This window comes from Sparus aurata, chromosome 8 (genome assembly GCF_900880675.1).
Source record: "Sparus aurata chromosome 8, fSpaAur1.1, whole genome shotgun sequence".
NCBI lineage: Eukaryota > Metazoa > Chordata > Actinopteri > Spariformes > Sparidae > Sparus > Sparus aurata.
Window position 1 is genome coordinate 1,096,528 of NC_044194.1, and position 19,168 is coordinate 1,115,695.

Consider the following 19,168-nt stretch of genomic DNA (forward strand, 5'->3'; position numbering starts at 1 on the left):
TGTGTTTGATTTGAGTGTTAAAGGTAAAAGTAATCAGTTATTCTGTCTGCGGTGTCTTTACAGTGAACTTAAAACATAAAAAACTTTAATTACAAAAACATGAGTCACGATCTGACTGAGGCTGCTGAAGGTGTTTGTACACTAAAACATTATGTAAGTATTTAAACACTGACAGGAAGTGTTTCAAAGTGAAGTGAGAACTTTAACTTTTTCTATTTATGATAAATAAATGTGACTTTTGTGTCAAACTAACAAACTCTGACACTTTCTCTCCTGCTATTGTTTTGAACTTCTTCAGCTGTGACGCTCATGAATATTCATGAGATGAAGTTTTCTGAACCAATCAGCGGCTCCGAGGCAGGACGCTGCGTCAAGCTGCAACCAGAGCCGTACAGGAAGTGAATGGTTCACCTTCACAATAAGAGTATTACCTATAACGTCTTTAAACAGCTGAATTATTTCCCTGCAGGCTGTTTTCATATGAATGTAGACACACGTCAAACATTTATTTTAGAGCTGCTGCGGATGTTTTTTAAGCAGAATTGCCAGAATTTATCTCGTGTGATGGAACTGAAGTATCTTTGTGCTTTGGACCAAACAAGTCGTTTGAAGACGTTTCTGTAGGAAACATTATTAATCCAAAAATTAATCAGCAGATTCATTGACAGTGAAAACAAACATTATTTATTATACTTATTAAAGATATGAGACATTTTCAGACAGTGGGTGTTGATTCAAGTGTTTCATGAAAAGATGAATGAATATAATCAGATTCACACACTAAATAACAACAGACATTCAGAGAAGCATCATGAAATCAAACTGATTTAAACAGCTGAAGAAAAGAAAAGCGTTCCTGCTGAACATCTGATGACAGTTTGTTCCCGCAGCAGCTAAAATAAACTCTGTAATTGTTGTTTACGGTGCAACAGACTGAACTCTCAACTTCAGCTCTTCTGTTTGGACTGCGAGCTGCAGAACGCCTCCAGCAGGTTCTGAACACAGAGAGAAGAGGAAGGTCGTTAGTTCCCTGTGACACAAACCGACTGAAAAACAAATATCAGGTATATTTTCACTGTGAGGGAAACAGGAAGTGGCCTCAGTCCAGCTCTCATCAATCACTCAGAGCTTCAAATACGTCCAGAACCAGCTCTCCTCTCACAGAACCTCAGTCATCAGGATGAACAGATTCATTGTAATGTTCATCTTCATTAGAACCTTTCTGACCCAGTTGGCTCCATGTTGGTTCTGGTGCCATGTTGATGAGATGATGTAGTTCACTGAGCTTTAACACAAAACTACATGAGGTTTGACTTTAATTACAACAAGCTGACAGACATCATGTGAGAGATTCAGGAACAAAACTGTATGATCTCTTTCTGAGATGTGGTCCCATGTGGTCCCGTTCGGTCCCGTTTGGTCCTGTGTGGTCCACATGAAGGGCCGTGAGTTCAGTTTGACCCGTCTGGATTTTAAGGCGATGCTGGAGAATAAATACTTAAATCTTTATGACGTATTAATAATAGAACACAAAATAAATCAATATATAAGCTATAATATAAGGATAAAGATAATGATATTGTATGTTTCCTGTTTGTCATGTATGTATTCATAAGTAATGATGGAGCCTGCTGAATAATTAGCTACAGATTAATTGAGAACAGATTCATTCAAACTTCTTCCCAATTTTCAATGTTTAATGAAGAGATGGGGAACTTTTACTTTGAAGGCTTGTACCGGAAGTGCTGGCAGTTAGCTTGTATAGCTTGTTAGCTGCAGCCTCCAGCCTGTTGATCACAGGCGGCGGACGGTTTCAGTCCGGCTCGGAACACTGAAGTAAGTGAGCTCATTCCGTCTCTGGAGGAAGTTTGCGGGTCTGACTGCTCGGAACCGACACGACGGGTCACTGTTTGTTCTCCGAGGCGGGAAGAGAAGCGATGTGTTCCGACTGAGAGCTGAAGATGATGAAGAGGAGCTGCGGACTGATCGACTCCTGTCAGGACGACTTCATCAGCAGAGCAGCAGGAGGTGACACACACACACACACACACACACAGTCACACACACACACACACACACACACACACACAGTCACACACACACGCACACACACACACACACACACAGTCACACACACACACACACACACACACACACACACACACACACAGTCTCACACACAGTCACACACACACGCACACACGCACACACACACACACAGTCACACACACACGCACACACAGTCACACACACACACACACACACACACACACAGTCACACACACACACACACACACACACACACACACGCACACACGCACACACACACACACAGTCACACACACACGCACACACAGTCACACACACACACACACACACACACACACACACACACACACACAGTCTCACACACAGTCACACACACACGCACACACGCACACACACACACACAGTCACACACACACACACACACACACACACACACACACACACACACACACACATGCACAGTCACACACACACACACACAGTCACACACACACACACACACACACACACACACACACACACAGTCTCACACACGCACACACACACACACAGTCACACACACACACACACACACACACACACACACAGTTGTTGAGTTGTGACTTTATCTCGCTGACTTTTAAAGTTAAAAGTTAAAAGTCGTCTCTGAGCTCTCGGCTCTCCTCCCGTCGGTACACAGCTCTGGATCAGAACACGGTCTGATGTGACTCGGGATGTTTGCCCCTCCTGAAGTTCTGGTTCTGCTCCGATTCTCCGCTGTACTGAAACTAAACTTTCAACAACCTGATATTTAATACAGGTTAAAAAAAATGATTAATTGTTGTTAGTCGATCAGTTCTGTATAATTTAAAGATTTAATAAGCGACGTCTGCTGCCGCCGTCACGACTCAGATTCTGAAGTTTGACGTTGAAATCTGAAGCAGGTTCAGAGATTCTTCAAGTATTTCTTCTGTCCAACCCGCCTACACGTCCGAAGAAACACAGACGAACAGACAGAAACAAGTCCTCAAAGGCAACACAACTAGCTTAGCCTGTTAGCGTGTTTGCTAGCAGTTAGCTGCACTCCTAGACATTTATCAGACCCGCTGACCCGTGGACCCGTGGACCAGTCAGAGGTCCAGCAGAAGAAGAATCTCAGGACAGTTTCACCACATGTGACGGACGGCGTGGAGTTAAAGGACAAACACGTTTTAAACTCCTCCATCGTTGCGTCACCGTGATGTTTGATGTTCAGATGAAACCACTTCCTGTGATGATGTGAACACCTTCATTTCAGGGAACACGCAGGAAGTCGTTTACAGAAGTAGGTGCAGATTAAAGAAGTGGCCGGCGTGTTTGACAGCTGCCGGTGTTCAGAGATAACGACACGGTTTGAGGGGAATTCAGGGGAATTTCCCTTTAAAACCGGTTTACATGCAGGCTTCACTGCAGTCAGACGCTTTATCAGAACATGGAATCCATAATGATATAAAATAAACCTTTAAACAAACAGTTTTACATTATTCTGTGTGATCGGACGTAAATAAAGTGCTCAGTGTGTTTCTGTTCAAAGCTCTTTTCAAAAGTTATTCAGTTTTAATACGTCACATGTTGAAGTTTTACTGTGAAGGGTTTTGTTGCTGCGCTCATCAGATCAGTTCTGTGTAATCTGAGAGATTAAATTATCAACGTCTCAGATAATAATCAACGTTTGATCTCTGAAATATTGTGAACGGTGACGATCAGTCAGACGAGTCGGCTGAACGATCAGTTTTAAGGTTCTAGGTTCTGTTTTGATCCTGTTATGATCCAAATGTGCTTCACACACCAAACAACCTGCCGACATCTGAGTTCTGTTTGTAGTGTGAATGTGTAGAATCAACATATCTCGGGTTTGGACCTGTGGAGCTGATTTGTGCAGGACGTCTGAGCGTGAAGACTTTCTGTTTCTCCTCGAGGAGTTCGAACATCGTCAGTCAGTTTGAAAGTGAAACTGAAGATTGTGGAGAAATGATCAGCCTGATGTTAGAAAATGTGTGTTATCAGCTGTTTGTCTGTATCTGTGAAGTCACAGCTGATGAATATGAAGCATAAATGTTTAACTTGATGCTCATCAAGCAGCTTTTGAATAAACACAGAGAAGAAGAAGAAGAAGAAGAAGTAGAAGAACTGTGGTCGTCCTCTGACGGACAAACGTGTCGCCGCTGGTGACGACGTGTCAGAGCTGTGAGATATGAAACGCTCCATCTTTCCTCACTACACGTCAGCTGATACTCAGCAGTTAATGAACTTCTTTTAACATGTGAAAATGTGTAATTAGCTGTTTATCAGTAGAAAAACTCCATATTGTGCCTCCTGTCTGAACAGAGATGAGAGAGAAAGGAGACGTCTCACTCCTGACAGTGATGATGATCTGCTGCTTCCTGCTGATGCTGAACACAACACAACAGACAACACAACAGACAAACAACAGAAACACAGAAACACAGACACACAGAAACACAGACACACAGAAACACAGTCGTCTGCTGACAATAACAACAAGCTGATTTTGATTCTAAATCAAACCTGGATGTAAATTACTCTCCAGTGTTGGAGACGACCTCGCTCCTCAGAGGAAACTCTGACAGTGTTGGATGTGTTGGTTTATTGTCTCTGTCAGAGATCCTTTATTGATTAGTTTGTGAGGAGGGTTCACTCTGGACAGATTTGACAAACTGAACTTCTGCTGTTTGTTGGATTGTTTTTGGTGAATATAATTAGTGCAGGTCAGACCTGCAGGATGAAGTCAAACTGCTGCTGCTGTGAAATATTCCAATCTTTGTCAAACGACAGTTAACGAAACATCTGCTGACTTCTACTGATCCAGATTTGATTGTCTGACGATGGCAGAGCTGCAAACAGAGTGACGACGTTTGAAGTGAAATTGTGTGTTTGGAGAATCATGTCAACATTATATCAGCTAATTTCTGTGTGTGCGTCTGTGTCTGACTCAGGCCTTAATTGCATTAGTCTCTGAGTACTTCCTCATGACAGGGGGCTTCTGTTTCAGGATTAGCACTCATGCTAACACACTAACACATGAAACTGCAGCACAGCTCTCAGTGTGCCGCTCCATCACTGCAGATCAGTGTGATTCTGATCAGTTCAGGGGGAAGTTGTGTTTGTCTTTGTGTTCGTCTTGTTGTCGAGCGACGCAGCGACTGAGTCGAGCTGGTGAAGTTCTCGTTTGGTTCGTCTGCTGACCGACAGCAGCAGGATTACAGCAGCTTAACGATGCTCAGAGAACCTCCTGCTCCTGTAGCCTTCACATTAAAGGAAACATCTGACATGAAGACACACTCAGTGAGAGTTAAATGAGAATAATTAACTCCCATGTCCTTACTTTGAAACTAAGCTAACAGCCAGTTAGCTTAGCTTAGCAAAAAGACTGTAAACGGAGGGAAACAGTTAGCACGGCTCCGTCCAAAGGTAACAAGTCCACCTGTCAGCAGCTGATTCACATGTTGTATCTGGTTTGATTTGTATCTACAGAAATGTGGTTTTGTGGTGTTGGTGGTGGTTGGCTGGTACCAGAACCTTCCTGGAGTTTCTCAGAACTCTCAAACTTTAAAACGGACTGTATTCAGTCCAAACTGGTTCTGTGTTAGAGGTATTACACATGAGACGCTGACAGTGAAGCAGCTGGACTGAACTCAGCATGACGCCATGAGACAGTGGAGGAGGTTCTGACGGAGGGCGAGGTGACGGTGATGATGGGGGGTGACCTTTTTTTGATGGCTGGTTCTGGTGTGTACCAGATGGGTCGTCATGGTGACAGTTACATACATGATGACGCCTGGCGCCCACGTTTACAGAGCAGAAGGTGAGATACTCGTTTCTCTCCCCTGAGTGAATCATCTTCTCGAACGTGGACGCTCTTTGTGTGGAGATGCTGTGTGTGTGTGTGTGTGTGTGTGTGTGTGTGTGTGTGTGTGTGTGTGTGTGTTGATACCACCAAATCCTGTGAACGCTACATGTGGTGAACTGTGCACACACGGTCCTGTTCCCACACACAACCTGACGTCCCTGGCAGGGTGTGAGCACACACACACACACACACGCAAACACACGCACACACACACACACACACACACACACACACACACACACACACACACACACACCCTCCCACTCTCCTCCGGCTGGGTGACGGGCTCTTTGCGCCTCTCAGATGGTTCTGATTGGTGTTTTGATTGATCCTTTATGGTTCTCAACCATTGACCCCGTTGATGAACATGTTCATTGATGATCGATTCACTTCAGAATCACTCAAACAAACATGTTGTGAATGAAAACGTCTGCTCAGTAAACGATGACCTGCTGATTCCACCTCACAGCAGCAGCAGCTTCAGACCTGCTGAGCTGTCAGATGAAAACACGAGGTCACACACGTTCACGGCTTCTCTAACTGAGTCTTTGTGGTTTGGAGTTCAGTTTCCTGATTGTGTTGTTAGATTGGAGCTGTGTGAAGTTGTTCCTGATGCGTTTGCTGCTTTTGTTTCACCACAAAAGAAACGGTTGACCCAAAAATATAGAATTCATTATTACACACCCTCTCCTCCTGAACAGCTGAAGTAGCTGGAGGCTTGATTAAAACACGCAGCTCCCAAACTGAATTGTAGAGAAGTTATTCAGCCTTTTTATAAGGCTAAATGTTCACTGCTGCTAAGCTAACAGCGTTAGCACGCACCCCGTCTGAAGTGGAAGTGACTTTTCAGCGTGACGACGCTGCACCGGGTCACACCCGGTGTTCACCGTCCGCCCGGTCCTGAAAACATTAATAACACTATTTAATCTTAAATAGATCTAAAGCTGTAATGTTCCTGACCGATTGTTGAAGTCGTTATCGTGGTGTTTGTCAGACGGTTTCTGGACGTTATGAGACCAACCTGAGTTTGACCTGACATCAGCTGAAACAAAGAACTTCACTGCTCACATGAAGTCCGTCCAGATGTTTGTCTTCACATGAACGGTTCTTTTCTCATCATTTCAGGATCATTTCAACAATCGTTGGTTGCAGCTCTGATCCGTCTACAAACTGTGTGAAACCGGATGGAGTTAGTTTGAAGATTGATTGTTAAGATTTGTTCTTCATGAACACTTTAAAACTGATGCCGTGCTCAGGAAGAAAACCCAGTGAAGGATTAAAGAAGCATTATCAATTTAAATAAAACGTTTTCTTTCATTAAAGATAGTCAGAAGTGTAACATCTGAACTCTGCAGCGTCCTCACAGCGTCTGCTCTCCTGCTCCTGCAGACACGTTCGTCTCCTCGTCGTTCCTTCTCTCCACTCGCCAACTCAGAGAGAAATCTGTATTTATTGACCTCCTCTGGCTTTGGCAGGACGCAGCCGAATAAACAATAGTGTGTTTGTGTTGACTGTCAGCACGAGGCCTCTCATTGGCTGTGATCAGAGGAGACGGCACAGCCAGAGCCTGTGGACACACACTGGGCTGTGAGATCCCATCAGCCACCTGGGCGTCCTGGACGGGGACGGGAGCGGCTCGGAGGTCGACCTCTTCAGGACGAGAGCGAGGAGGAATCAAAGACTCTGAGCTGTGAGACGCTCCGACCTCGTTAAACTGCTGAACTCAACTTCTGCTGCAACACAACTGTTGCTTTGTGTCTTCTTTCAGCAGTTTGAGGTGAAATGTTGTTGGTGGTTAAAAATCTGTTATATCAGAAGGTTTGTTGTGTCTCCAACAATGTCAGATCATAGAAATGTAGTCTGATTAACGGTGCGCTTGATTCGGTCACCTGCTCCTAAAACATCCAGCAGAGAGTCGGGAAGAAGTCGCAGAACGAGACGGAACAAAACGCAAAGAAAACTTTAAAACATTCAGTGTGTGAACATTTGTGTCATGACAGACGACTCCAGGTCTGTGTGAGGTTCTGGTCCTGGTTGGTGGGTTCTGACGTCCCCTCTGTGTGTGTTTGGATTGAGGTGAGCCTCAGACTGACTCAGACACCCAGCACAGACTCTGGTTCTGTCCTGGACTAAATGTTCAGGTTGAGTATTTTTTTATTGTCTTGCAGGAAGTCACAAACTTTAACTATCATTAAAAACAGCCACAGAAGGACTTTTCTGCAGCCGTGAGCTGGTGACTGATGTGATGTGAGATGCAGAGCGACACCGACGTGGACTTCCTGGTGGGTCGTGTTGGTCTGTGGTTCACGTGCAGCTGGTCTGTGCTCGGGCAGACGCAGGGAGGCGTCTCCTCCTCTGCAGCTGTCGGACTGTTTGTTTCTGTAGACGCTTGAGACGTCTCTGATCTGAGATCTGTGTGGCCTCCAGTGAAGCTGTGAAGTTTCCATCATTATAAAACTTGTTTTCTCGTCTCTGAAATATTTAACCTTGTTACAGAATGTAAGAAGAGAGAGAGCAGACTAAAGGACGATATTTCCTTTCACTTCAACATACAATTAGTGTTGAGTCATTCTCTGTCCTGCCATTAAAACGTCTCTATCACTCTGTAATCATGACTGACTCCAGTGTTTTACTCAACAAGGTTTTATTTCCTTGTTTTTCTGCAGTGCACACAAACGCACCATGTCAGAAACACTGACTGAAATCTTCCCACAGCGACTAAATTACATTTGTGGCTGTGTCGGTTTGAGAGAGAGAAAAAAAAAAAAGATTATATATAACAGACAATAAACGGACTCCGATTCTAAGAAATTCAAATGTTCATGTACAGAAATACATGCGAGCACGTGTGACGGCAGCCGAGCGTGAACGCTGTCACTGAGTCAGAACTGAGAGCAGCCCGGCTGTCTGTGGGTTCTGGAAAGCGAGGCAGAGTGAGACGTCTGTGCTGTAAACAAACAGGCTGATCTCGGGTCAGCGCCGTTCCACAGGAAGCTGCGGTCCGAAGATGGCGATGTGACTGTGTTTCTAAATGAGTCGACGCTGCTGACAACAGGAAGTAAACCCTGCACAGAGCTGCTGACGGCGACGTCCACCTGTCTGAGCAGCTCAGCAGCACTTTCATCACTTCCTCTGCAGAACTTCATACAGAACAACATCTCAGCAGCTCTGAGAGGATTTCTACAGAGCTGTAAACATAAAGTCACGGCTGAACGTATTATTTACTCAGTGTTCCTGCGATAATGACTGAAAGTTTACTTGTTGTCTTGAGATAACGAGATAAATTCACACGTCAGAGCAGCGTGCACGTAACAGTCCACTCGTCTGGATCTTGGAGCTCATCGTCTCATTAAAGAAGCTCTTGTTGATGGCGGCCGACCCGACCCGTGACCCGATCCATGACCCGACCCAAAATCCCCACAAAAATCTTCTTTTCTTACTGACTGCACCTTTAACAGCTCGTTACCTCCTGACGATGACGACATAAACAAAGTTTGATTTCTCGAGAAAAGAGGATTAAATATAGTTAAGTCATTTTCAGAACCAGTCTGTTCTTCTGGTTCTGATTCTGGTCTTGATCCACATTAATCATGATGATTAATCAGACTCCTCACTGTGAAGCTGCTGATGCTTTTTAATCTAACATTTGTGTCCTCTCTCCTCAGCAGCCAGAGTGCATGATGGGATCTTTCCGGCGTCCCAGGCCGCGCTTTATGAGTTCTCCGGTTCTGTCAGACCTGGCCCGGTTCCACGCCAGCTCACCTTCACTACAGATCTCCAACACCAGAGTGTGGAACAGGTCAGAGAACCAGAAAGCTGTGTGATGTTCCTGCTGCGAGTGAAGATCTGAACCTGGATCAGAACCCGAACCCACCTCACAGAATTCTCCTGTAGACTGTCTGACCCCACAGAGTCCAGATATTATCCTCCTGTTTAGGACACAGCTGTGTGTGTGTGTGTGTGTGTGTGTGTGTGTGTGTGTGTTATGGGTCCAAACATCAGATTAACACAGAGGACAAAGTGCCGTCTCGTGTTGCTTCAGAGAGAAGAACTGGTTCTGTTGAAGGTCAGCAGTCTGCAGCAGTCTGATGATCCGATCAGACAGGTTCCTGTTGGGCTGAAGTTACAGGAGGTGTGAGACTTTAACTACACTGATTCAGAGACGGGTCACAGCCGCGAGTCCGTCCGCTTGTTTTCTGCCTCCTATCAGGAGAAGATGAGGGATTTTTAACTGGTAGCAGATCAGCTGAGCTTCCGCAGACACTCGCAGATCGATACGATCAGCTGAGATCCTCCTCCAGCTTCTCTGCTGGTGGCATCAAAGTGTCCACATACTTCTGACCTCGAGCCTGCAGCTCACGTTCTGTCTGCTGAGGTGTTTTGGGCTCAGCAGCAGAAACTTGCAGCTCCTCTGAGTCTTCGGCCCTGTTTCCTGCTCTCCTCAGCGCCGGGCAGGATGTTTAGGAGGAAGTGGAGGTGGCAGCCGGGCCACGTCCTGTCAACCAGCTGAGTCACATGTGCCGGCCGTCACACGCCGAGCCGACACAGAACAACTGTCCCAGAAACAACTTTCCAGGCTCCGTTTGTTTTAGTGTGACGCTGCAGGAGTTTCTACTGAGCAGCAAAACTCCATCACACATTTGTGTTTAAAACCTTTAGGCAGTTCTGGAATGTGACCAAAAACTGAGTTTAGATTTAAGATACTTGTACTTCACTTGATGACCTGAGCTGACCTGCATTTGTTTGTGTGTCCTCAGCGTCCAATCAGCTGTCATCAAGGTGTTCCAGGGTGGAGCGCTGCAGACTAACGAGCTGTACACGCTTAACGAGAGCATCAGGTAATGAAGACGTCTTCTTCTCTCTTCAGTGTAACGCTCAGACACGACACAAGAATGAGAGACGAACAGAGAGACGTGCAGAGCCGTGTGATGTCTGATATCAGTGTGTTCCTCTCTGTGGAACAGGAACAAACTGCAGCTGCATTTAGGGAACTTCACATTTTTATTGTTTTCACTGTATTTGACCCGTTTTATGTTCCTGTGTGGATTCAGAATCTGTCTCACGAGGACACAGAACAGTTCTGGAGCCTCACAGTAAAACAGAGTTGAAGCATTCTGCTAAACAAATGAAGTAACTGGTAGTGATAAATACAATATAAGTCAGTGAAGTGTACCAGGTGCTGAGCTGCTGCAGGTGAGCAGAGGGAACCTGTCGCTCCCTGCTGAACTCCTTCCTGTCTCTGCAGGTGGCTCCTTAAAACAGAGATGGGCTCCTTCATCACAGACTACTTCCAGGTACTCAGTCTCTACTTCCTGTTCTCCTCTTTATAAAACTCTCACTGATCTCCTGTCAGCAGCATCTCCACAGAGAGGTGTGTTTGTTTTCAGCAGCCAGAGGAAACATCACTGCGGTCGCTCCACTTCCTGTTTCTGTGTTCGTTACAGTAATGTTTCATCATCAGTGTGACGGTCCCGGTTCTGTTGATCAGTTCTTAATATTTAAAAAATTAAAAACTGATGATATATAATGGACATGGTTTCTAAAATCATCAGTCATTGTTATCTAGCCTCACGCCAACACCTGAGTCAGACTCAAGAACTCCAGAACGACCCGAAGTCCTCATCACAACTGGACTCAGTCAGCAGGTTCACACATTCTCTCTCTCCTCTCCTCTGTCCTCTCCTGTCTCCTCTCTCCTCTCTCCTCTCTCCTCTCCTCTGTCCTGTCTCCTCTCCTTTGTCCTCTCTCCTCTGTCCTCTCTCCTCTCTCCTCTGTCCTCTGTCCTCTCTCCTCTCCTCTCTCCTCTCCTCTGTCCTCTCTCCTCTGTCCTCTCTCCTCTCTTCTGTCCTCTCTCCTCTCTCCTCTCTCCTCTCCTGTCTCCTCTCTCCTCTCTCCTCTCTCCTATCTCCTCTGTCCTGTCTCCTCTCCTTTGTCCTCTCTCCTCTGTCATCTCTCCTCTCTCCTCTCCTCTGTCCTCTGTCCTCTCTCCTCTCCTCTCTCCTCTCCTCTGTCCTCTCTCCTCTCCTATCTCCTCTCCTCTGTCCTCTCTCCTCTCCTCTGTCCTCTCTCCTCTCCTATCTCCTCTCTCCTCTGTCCTCTGTCCTCTCTCCTCTCCTATCTCCTCTCTCCTCTCTCCTCTGTCTTCTCTCCTCTCTCCTATCTCCTCTCCTATCTCCTCTCTTCTGTCGTCTGTCCTCTCTCCTCTCTCCTATCTCCTCTCCTATCTCCTCTCTTCTGTCCTCTCTCCTCTCCTCTGTCCTCTCTCCTCTCCTCTGTCCTCTCTCCTCTACTATCTCCTCTCTTCTGTCCTCTGTCCTCTCTCCTCTCCTATCTCCTCTCTCCTCTCTCCTCTGTCCTCTCTCCTCTCTCCTATCTCCTCTCCTATCTCCTCTCCTCTGTCCTCTCTCCTCTGTCCTCTCTCCTCTGTCCTCTGTCCTCTGTCCTCTCTCCTCTCCTCTCTCCTCTCTCCTCTCCTATCTCCTCTCTCTCTTCTCTTCTCCTCTTCTCCTCTCCTCTCTCCTATCTCCTCTCTTCTGTCCTCTCTCCTCTCCTCTGTCCTCTCTCCTCTCTCCTCTGTCCTCTCTCCTCTGTCCTCTCTCCTCTCTCTCCTATCTCCTCTGTCCTATCTCCTCTCTTCTGTCGTCTGTCCTCTCTCCTCTCCTCTCTCCTCTCTCCTCTCTCCTCTGTCCTCTCTCCTCTGTCTGTGTCTACACATGTGAGAAACAGCAGCTCAGTGTTGTCTGAACTGATCCAGGTTCAGCAGACGGTGAGGTGTCACTGAGGTGTCACTGAGGTGTCACTGAGGTGTCACTGAGGTGTCACTGAGGTGTCACTGAGGTGTGAGGCTCCTTCAGTCTGAGCTGATGCTGCCATGTGAAGCTGCAGACGGTGAAGATGTTTATCTGTCTGGCTGAGAAGTTTGTTGGACAAGCATCAACTCGTTCAGCTCCCAGCCGCTGGGTTTCAAACTGATTTGAACGCTGCATACTGAAGATGTTCAGCTGCACGCCACCTCGGCGCTCATGTGACTCGGCGTCAGTCTGATTATGATCACAGACGACTGTGAGACGGGTTTTTCGGACCGCTGGTTTTCAAAGTGCAGCAACACGTTCACATCTGGAGGCAGCTGGATTGAATCCTTCTGTCAGACTTCACGCTTGTGCCTGAACGAAGTGGTTGAACCAGTCACGACCTCTGAGGAACTCCCGGCAGCTGCAGGTGTGTTCAGGTGACGAGGTTAGCGTAGCTGCTGTAGCATCAGCACAATTAGACCTGGAGTTTATTTCACTGAACAAAGAGTAAAGAACAACGCTGAAGACTCCATGACAGCATGTTCTGACTCAGAAAGCTGGGGGGACTCTGATTGGTTGAAGTGAGACTGTGATATCTAAAGTCGTGGACTTTAGCCAGGTCAGCTGATCGAACGAGGTGAAGCGGTCGTCTATGAAGAGTCCTGTGTTGGACAACAGGGTGAGAGGCTGAAACCCAAAACGCTTCCTCAGGTCACAGAGTTCAGCAGCAGCTCAGGAATCAGACTAAGCAGCTTGCTGCCTCCTCCACCTGAAGCTGCAGTCGCTGATCAGCTGAGCGGCTCCTGATCCTCATTAATCACTCCTGCCTTCAGATGGCAACCTGTGACGAGGACGATGAGCCGGAAGTGGACAGACGTCCTCTTCCTGTTCAGAGACGACAGCGGAGGAAGACTTCCTGTCACACCTGATCTCACGCTGACGCCTGGACCGTCTCACAGCTGACGTGTCCTTCCTGTCCACATCCTGAGAGCGCTCAGCATCCGTCCTGTCCTCACTGATCTGACGTTGGGGAAAAGCTTCGACCTCCAGATCAAATGTTTGCAGCGAGTGAGGCGATGACCTCGACTTCCCTCGAGGTCGCAGGTCACTTCTTTTCCTGTTTGTTCTAACGGAGCTCTGAAACCTTCAACATCGTAACGTTCACTGACGATCCTGTTCAGGTTTAAAATGTTAATATAACTTACAAAGTTCTTCACAAACGACGGAGAAGTTCGTCATCATGTGTCTCACACTGCAGTAAACTGTAACCGTGGAAACAGTCTGCTCATATTTAACCAGAATTTTCTGGAATAATAAACTGAAACTTGCAGCTGATCACAATCAATGTGTACCACAAGAATATTAAAGAATTTAGAATTCATCTTTTTATATTGTCAAGCTGTCTGTATGAATGTATATCATCCTTCTGACACCTTAAAGACAAATTAAGAACAACAAACAAGATACAGAAAATATTTACAGCTGTAACTTCTTATAATCAGAAACTTTGAAACGCTTGCTGTTTGATTTTCACCGTGTTTGTTGGTTTGTCAGCAGCTTTAATCTGTTTTATAACTGTAATTACACTGATGCACATGAAGAATGAAATATCTAAAGATGTAATAATATGAAACAAATGTGTGTGTTTCAGAACCAGCTGCTGACTCGAGGTCTGTCTGAAGTTCTGGATCAGGTCCTCGTCCACTCTGGTGAGCCAACGTGACGTGAAGGTTCACAATTCAAACTGAATGTAAAAATAAGACGTTAGATTCAAAAGCTTTACGTCTTTTCTACGTTGATGTGATTGTAGAAGATGTCCGATATCTAAACTAAACTAAACAGTGTTAAAGTTAAACGTACAGAGCGGGTCAGCGCCGAGCAACAACAACAAACACTGAATCAGCTCGCTCTGTATTAAACGTGGTCGAGGACGGTGACTCTCCTCGTCTTCTGTTCTCATGGAAGTGAAGAAGGAGCCAAGACTCCAGATCAGCCAATCCACTGTGATGTCATCAGGGGCAGCCAGCCAATCCCTGCAGGATCCAGCACGGTCAATTAGACAGAGATCCTCAGAGAGAAGCGAGCTCCCACTCCACGAGGATCACAGCTAACACGAAACAACACACAGTAATACACACAGTATGGTCGTCACGACTTTAACTGTGTTTTTAACTCACTCAGCATCGTGTGTTCAGTTTGTTTAGAATAAAGTCCCACAGATTTGTTTTTACGTTGGAGGAAACTGTGGCTGCAACATCAAAATGTTTGTTTCAGGTGATTATTGTCCCGAAACTGGACGACAAAACTTCCTGACATAAACATAAAAAAAAAATCTAACAAATAAGTTAATCATTCTTTTGACATGTTGGATATATAAAAGTTGCTCCTGGTGACGAAAATTAGAGAAAAATCTTAGTTATGACTTTTTCTGAGAATAAAGACGAGATTCTTATGTCTTGTTCAGAGAAGAGACGAGGACTCTTAACAGTTTCTGAAGCCGAGGAGCAGAAATATTAATATATAATATGGGATAAATTTGGGATGTTGGACTTGCTCCCGTGGTGTTTGTGCTGTGTTTCCATGGTAACCACCTGTCGTGTCCCGTAGGTGACGAGCAGCTCGCCGTCCTCGCCGACATGTGGGACAGATTCTTCACAGAGATCCTCCCCACGCTGCAGGCCATCTTTTACCCCGTCCAGGTACACACACGTCCTGTGAACACAACGTTTCTTCATTCACACTCAGTCACAGAGACGCATCTGGTCATCAGACGGATCAATACGTTTTCATATCACGTGTTTAAAATGAAGCGATATCTGCGCTCCGTAGTAGAAAACTTGTATCAAACTTACCAACGCTGTAATAAAAACATATCTATTATCAGATTTTCAACTGAAGGCTGCTCAGATATTAAAATGATCACAAATTAGCATGTTAGCACTTAGCTCACAGCACCACAGAGTCTGCTCACATCAAGTTCTGCCATCTGTTCTGAGTGATCCGATCACAAGTGGACCGCTTTAACACCTGGCATTAAACAGGTCTCAGCGCACCTGAGTGACCTCCAGAGAGCCGATCTCACGTCCCCACTTTACATGTAAACATACGCCTACATCACTGGATCACTGGATACGTGTTTCACATAAAGCAAAAAAATGTCTGCTGAATGAACAAGAAGGTCCAAATAATGCAGAATGAGTCAGAGACAGAGTTTCACAGAGTTTATAAAGTGTCTCCAACTCAACAACTCACTAAACTGACACATTTGTTAAGGGAGTCTGGGGACTTTCTCCACGGGGACAAAGAAGTAGCCTATATTGTTACTGTTTAGTGTCTTTGTAACATGTGACATGTTTAGATCAAACCCTAACCCACAGTTTCACTACGTTATAGAGTTAACTCAACAACTCTTAAAATCACTAATTTGTTAATGTGTGTGTGTGTGTGTGCGTGCGTGTGTGCATACGTGTGTGTGTGTGTGTGCGTGCGTGTGTGCATACGTGTGTGTGTGTGTGTGTGTGTGCGTGCGTGTGTGCATGCGTGCGTGTGTGCATGCGTGTGTGTGTGTGTGCGTGCGTGTGTGCATGCGTGCGTGCGTGCGTGCGTGTGTGTGCGTGCGTGCGTGCGTGTGTGTGTGTGCGTGTGTGTGTGTGTTCAGGGGCAGGAGCTCACGGTGAGGCAGATGGCTCTGGTGGCCTTCAGAGACCTGGTGCTGTTGAAGCTCCACCTGGAGGAGACTCTGGGTGCTGCAGCCTCCGTCCCTCCGCCTGTCACACAGATGCTGCTGGTGCTGCAGGTAAACACTCCCACATGTTCGTGCTCCTCGTCGGAGATAATTCTGTTTTTCTACAACATGCTTTTGTAGATTTCGTCTTTATTTCCATCAGTAATAAAAACACTGAGAAGCTGAACGTGGCAGCGTCACTGCAGGTCAAGAAGCAGTAGGACAGGTCGGACTCTATGATGATCTAAACCATTTTAATCAGAGATCAAAGTTATGTTAATACAATAACACAAAAGACAACTGCAGTAGATGCAGAAGGTCAAGGATGAAGCAGGAAATGAGTCTGACGGATGTTTGAAACGGACGCTTTGAATTTAAATTCAAGCTGAGTCGAGCTGGACTTCTGAGTTTAAGGTCCAACTGTAAGAACTCCAACTCGTTAAGACCCACAATCTCAAAGTATCGATACTTAATGAGTTTGGAATGAAACTCTGAGTGATAAATTTGATACTTGAAGGCTTGAAGGTGTGAAACTCTCACTGTTCGTTGGCAAGAAACAACAACAACACACGCGTTCAGACGTCATCACCTGAAGCGTTTGGTCACTTGTCTGGTCAGAGGGGACACCTGAACTGTAACTGAAACCTTTTATTCTCCTCTGTGTGAAGAAACAAGACTCAGAAAGTTCTTCAAAATAAGAGTTGAACTGCTCTGAGTACGTCTTCTCTCTGTCTGTCTCTGTCAGGGTGTCCATGAGTCTGCTGGTCCCAGTCTGGAGTATTACCAGCTGGAGCGCCTGGTGGAGATCGTCGTGTCTCCGTATCTCAGCAACGTCCTGCACAACAGACAGCAGCTGCTGTTGGGTCAGTGCAGCGTCGGTTACTCACTCAGACTGACAGTTAACATGTTGGTAATAGATTCCTTTAAATGGTCTTAGCTTAGTAAAGTCAGAAGCAGGAAACAGAGGTTAGATCTTGTAAATATCTCCGTATCACCTTTTAACAGTGTGGCTAACGGATGCTAACACAAACACAAGCCTTCGTGTGTGTGTGTGTGTGTGTGTGTGTGTGTGTGTGTGTGTGTGTGTGCGTGCGCAGCAGCTTTCCTCTCGGGAATGTTTAATTCCTTCGAGCAGGTTTCACAAACAAACTCAAACCTGCCGTGAACTCAGCGCGGCGCTGAAGGCTGATCAGATTATCGTCCTAATCCGTGCTGTGAATGGAAACAGGAAGGTTTTCACTGCAGGAGGCCGACGCAGCACTTCTGCACTGTGACTTAATACCAATATATGAACATTTCACATGTCACACGGGAGTTGATCCTGAGAAGAACCTGCAGGAACACACACATCATAAACTCCTTCAGTAGAAGATAAAAAGTGTTGGTATTATTTTGTTGTTGTCATTCTTGTGACTTCAGAACACTTCAGCTTTCTCCTGAACTTACTTACTGCGGTGTCGGATTACAATAATTCAGTTTTAGCGTTAGCTTTGGTAAAAGTTGTTACAGTAGAGTATTTATGTTGGACACGTGGAACCTTTTAGATCTAATCTACAATCTGAAACAGTTTAATAAAAGTTTATTTTCCGTCTCCTCCTCAGAGTCCCGCCATCTGCGGTCGTCAGGGTCGTTGCTAGGCGACCAGTCCCAGCCAGAGATCACCGTCACGCAGCATCACAACTCCTCCGACTCGTCGTCTCTGGCTCCGCTGGTGGAGCAGGAGGGCGAGGCCTACCTGGAGAAGTCTGGCGGTGTGCGGCGCCACACGGTGGCCAACGTACACTCTGACGTCCGGCTGCTGTCAGCGTCGGGCAGGATGCATGCTGGGACGGAGAAGGACGACGGGGTGGGAGGGGAAGAGGGAGGTGTGGGGTTCTTGGTGGGAGGCGGGCCGATGAGTCCCAGGCCGTTCTCCAGCCAACCGGACATGATGGAGGCTCCGAGGGGAGGAGTTATATGCTAGCGCTAATGAGACGATGACACGTGAGAAGATGCTGGACAGGAAGTAACAGGACAGTGACGGAGCAGCCAGCTGGAGACAGGAAAAAAAAAGACAAGATGGGACAAGAAGACGCACCACAGAAAACAAAACAGGACGCAGGAAACCACAGAAGAAGACAGAAAACAGGACAGAATACAGGAAGTGACAGGACAGCAGACGGGTCAGAGGACGAGCAGCTCGGTGCTGCAGGACGGTCTGAACCAGTGACACTGATCCAGGATCAGGCTCTGTGTTCAGGTTTGTTCTGATCCTGTGAACAGAGCCAGGCTGCAGGTTCTGGTTCTGCTCAGGTTCATGTGGATACGTTCTCTTTTAGGATTGTAAATAAATAATGAAGACTAAATAAACTAATTCATAAATAACCTTTGAATCCTCCCGTGTCCGTCAGTCATGTTGACAGTAGCGACGTGTCTCTGAACGCCGTCACCATCAGCCCAGCAGCAGTTAGATTACCCAGAAGGCATTGCACTTTCACTAAAAGATTAACTTGGTTTACAGAAATATAAAAATATTACATTCCACAAAGAAGGGCTTTTTCTCCACAAGGTTTCCCACAGACAGAAAAACATTTGATCTTTCTCTCTTGAAAGAATTTTGTTTTTCATTCATTTCCAAAAGGAAAACATTTTTGAACTGTTCTATTCTCTCAGATCCTGATCGTGATGCAGGCTGAGTTCACCGAAACTACAGTGTTCACCTGTCAAACTTCCATT

At 46.1% G+C, this 19,168-nt stretch overlaps 1 protein-coding gene across 5 annotated transcripts; it reads left to right on the top strand.

Annotated features, from left to right (window-relative positions):
- The first annotated feature begins 1,770 nt into the window (after window positions 1-1,770).
- On the top strand, window positions 1,771-18,825 carry prr5l (proline rich 5 like). Of its 5 annotated transcripts, none has more exons than XM_030425782.1 (9): window positions 1,771-2,028; window positions 9,604-9,737; window positions 10,696-10,776; window positions 11,184-11,232; window positions 14,381-14,438; window positions 15,337-15,428; window positions 16,388-16,525; window positions 17,199-17,316; window positions 18,055-18,825. In XM_030425782.1, exons 2-9 carry the CDS (start codon window positions 9,616-9,618, stop codon window positions 18,414-18,416), a joined length of 1,020 nt encoding a protein of 339 aa, XP_030281642.1. In that variant the 5' UTR covers window positions 1,771-2,028; window positions 9,604-9,615; the 3' UTR covers window positions 18,417-18,825. The 5 variants fall into 5 exon arrangements, with proteins under 5 accessions (XP_030281642.1, XP_030281643.1, XP_030281648.1 ...); XM_030425783.1 differs by having other exon boundaries at window positions 9,607-9,737; XM_030425784.1 differs by lacking the exon at window positions 1,771-2,028 and adding an exon at window positions 7,461-7,715.
- The last annotated feature ends 343 nt before the right edge of the window (window positions 18,826-19,168 follow it).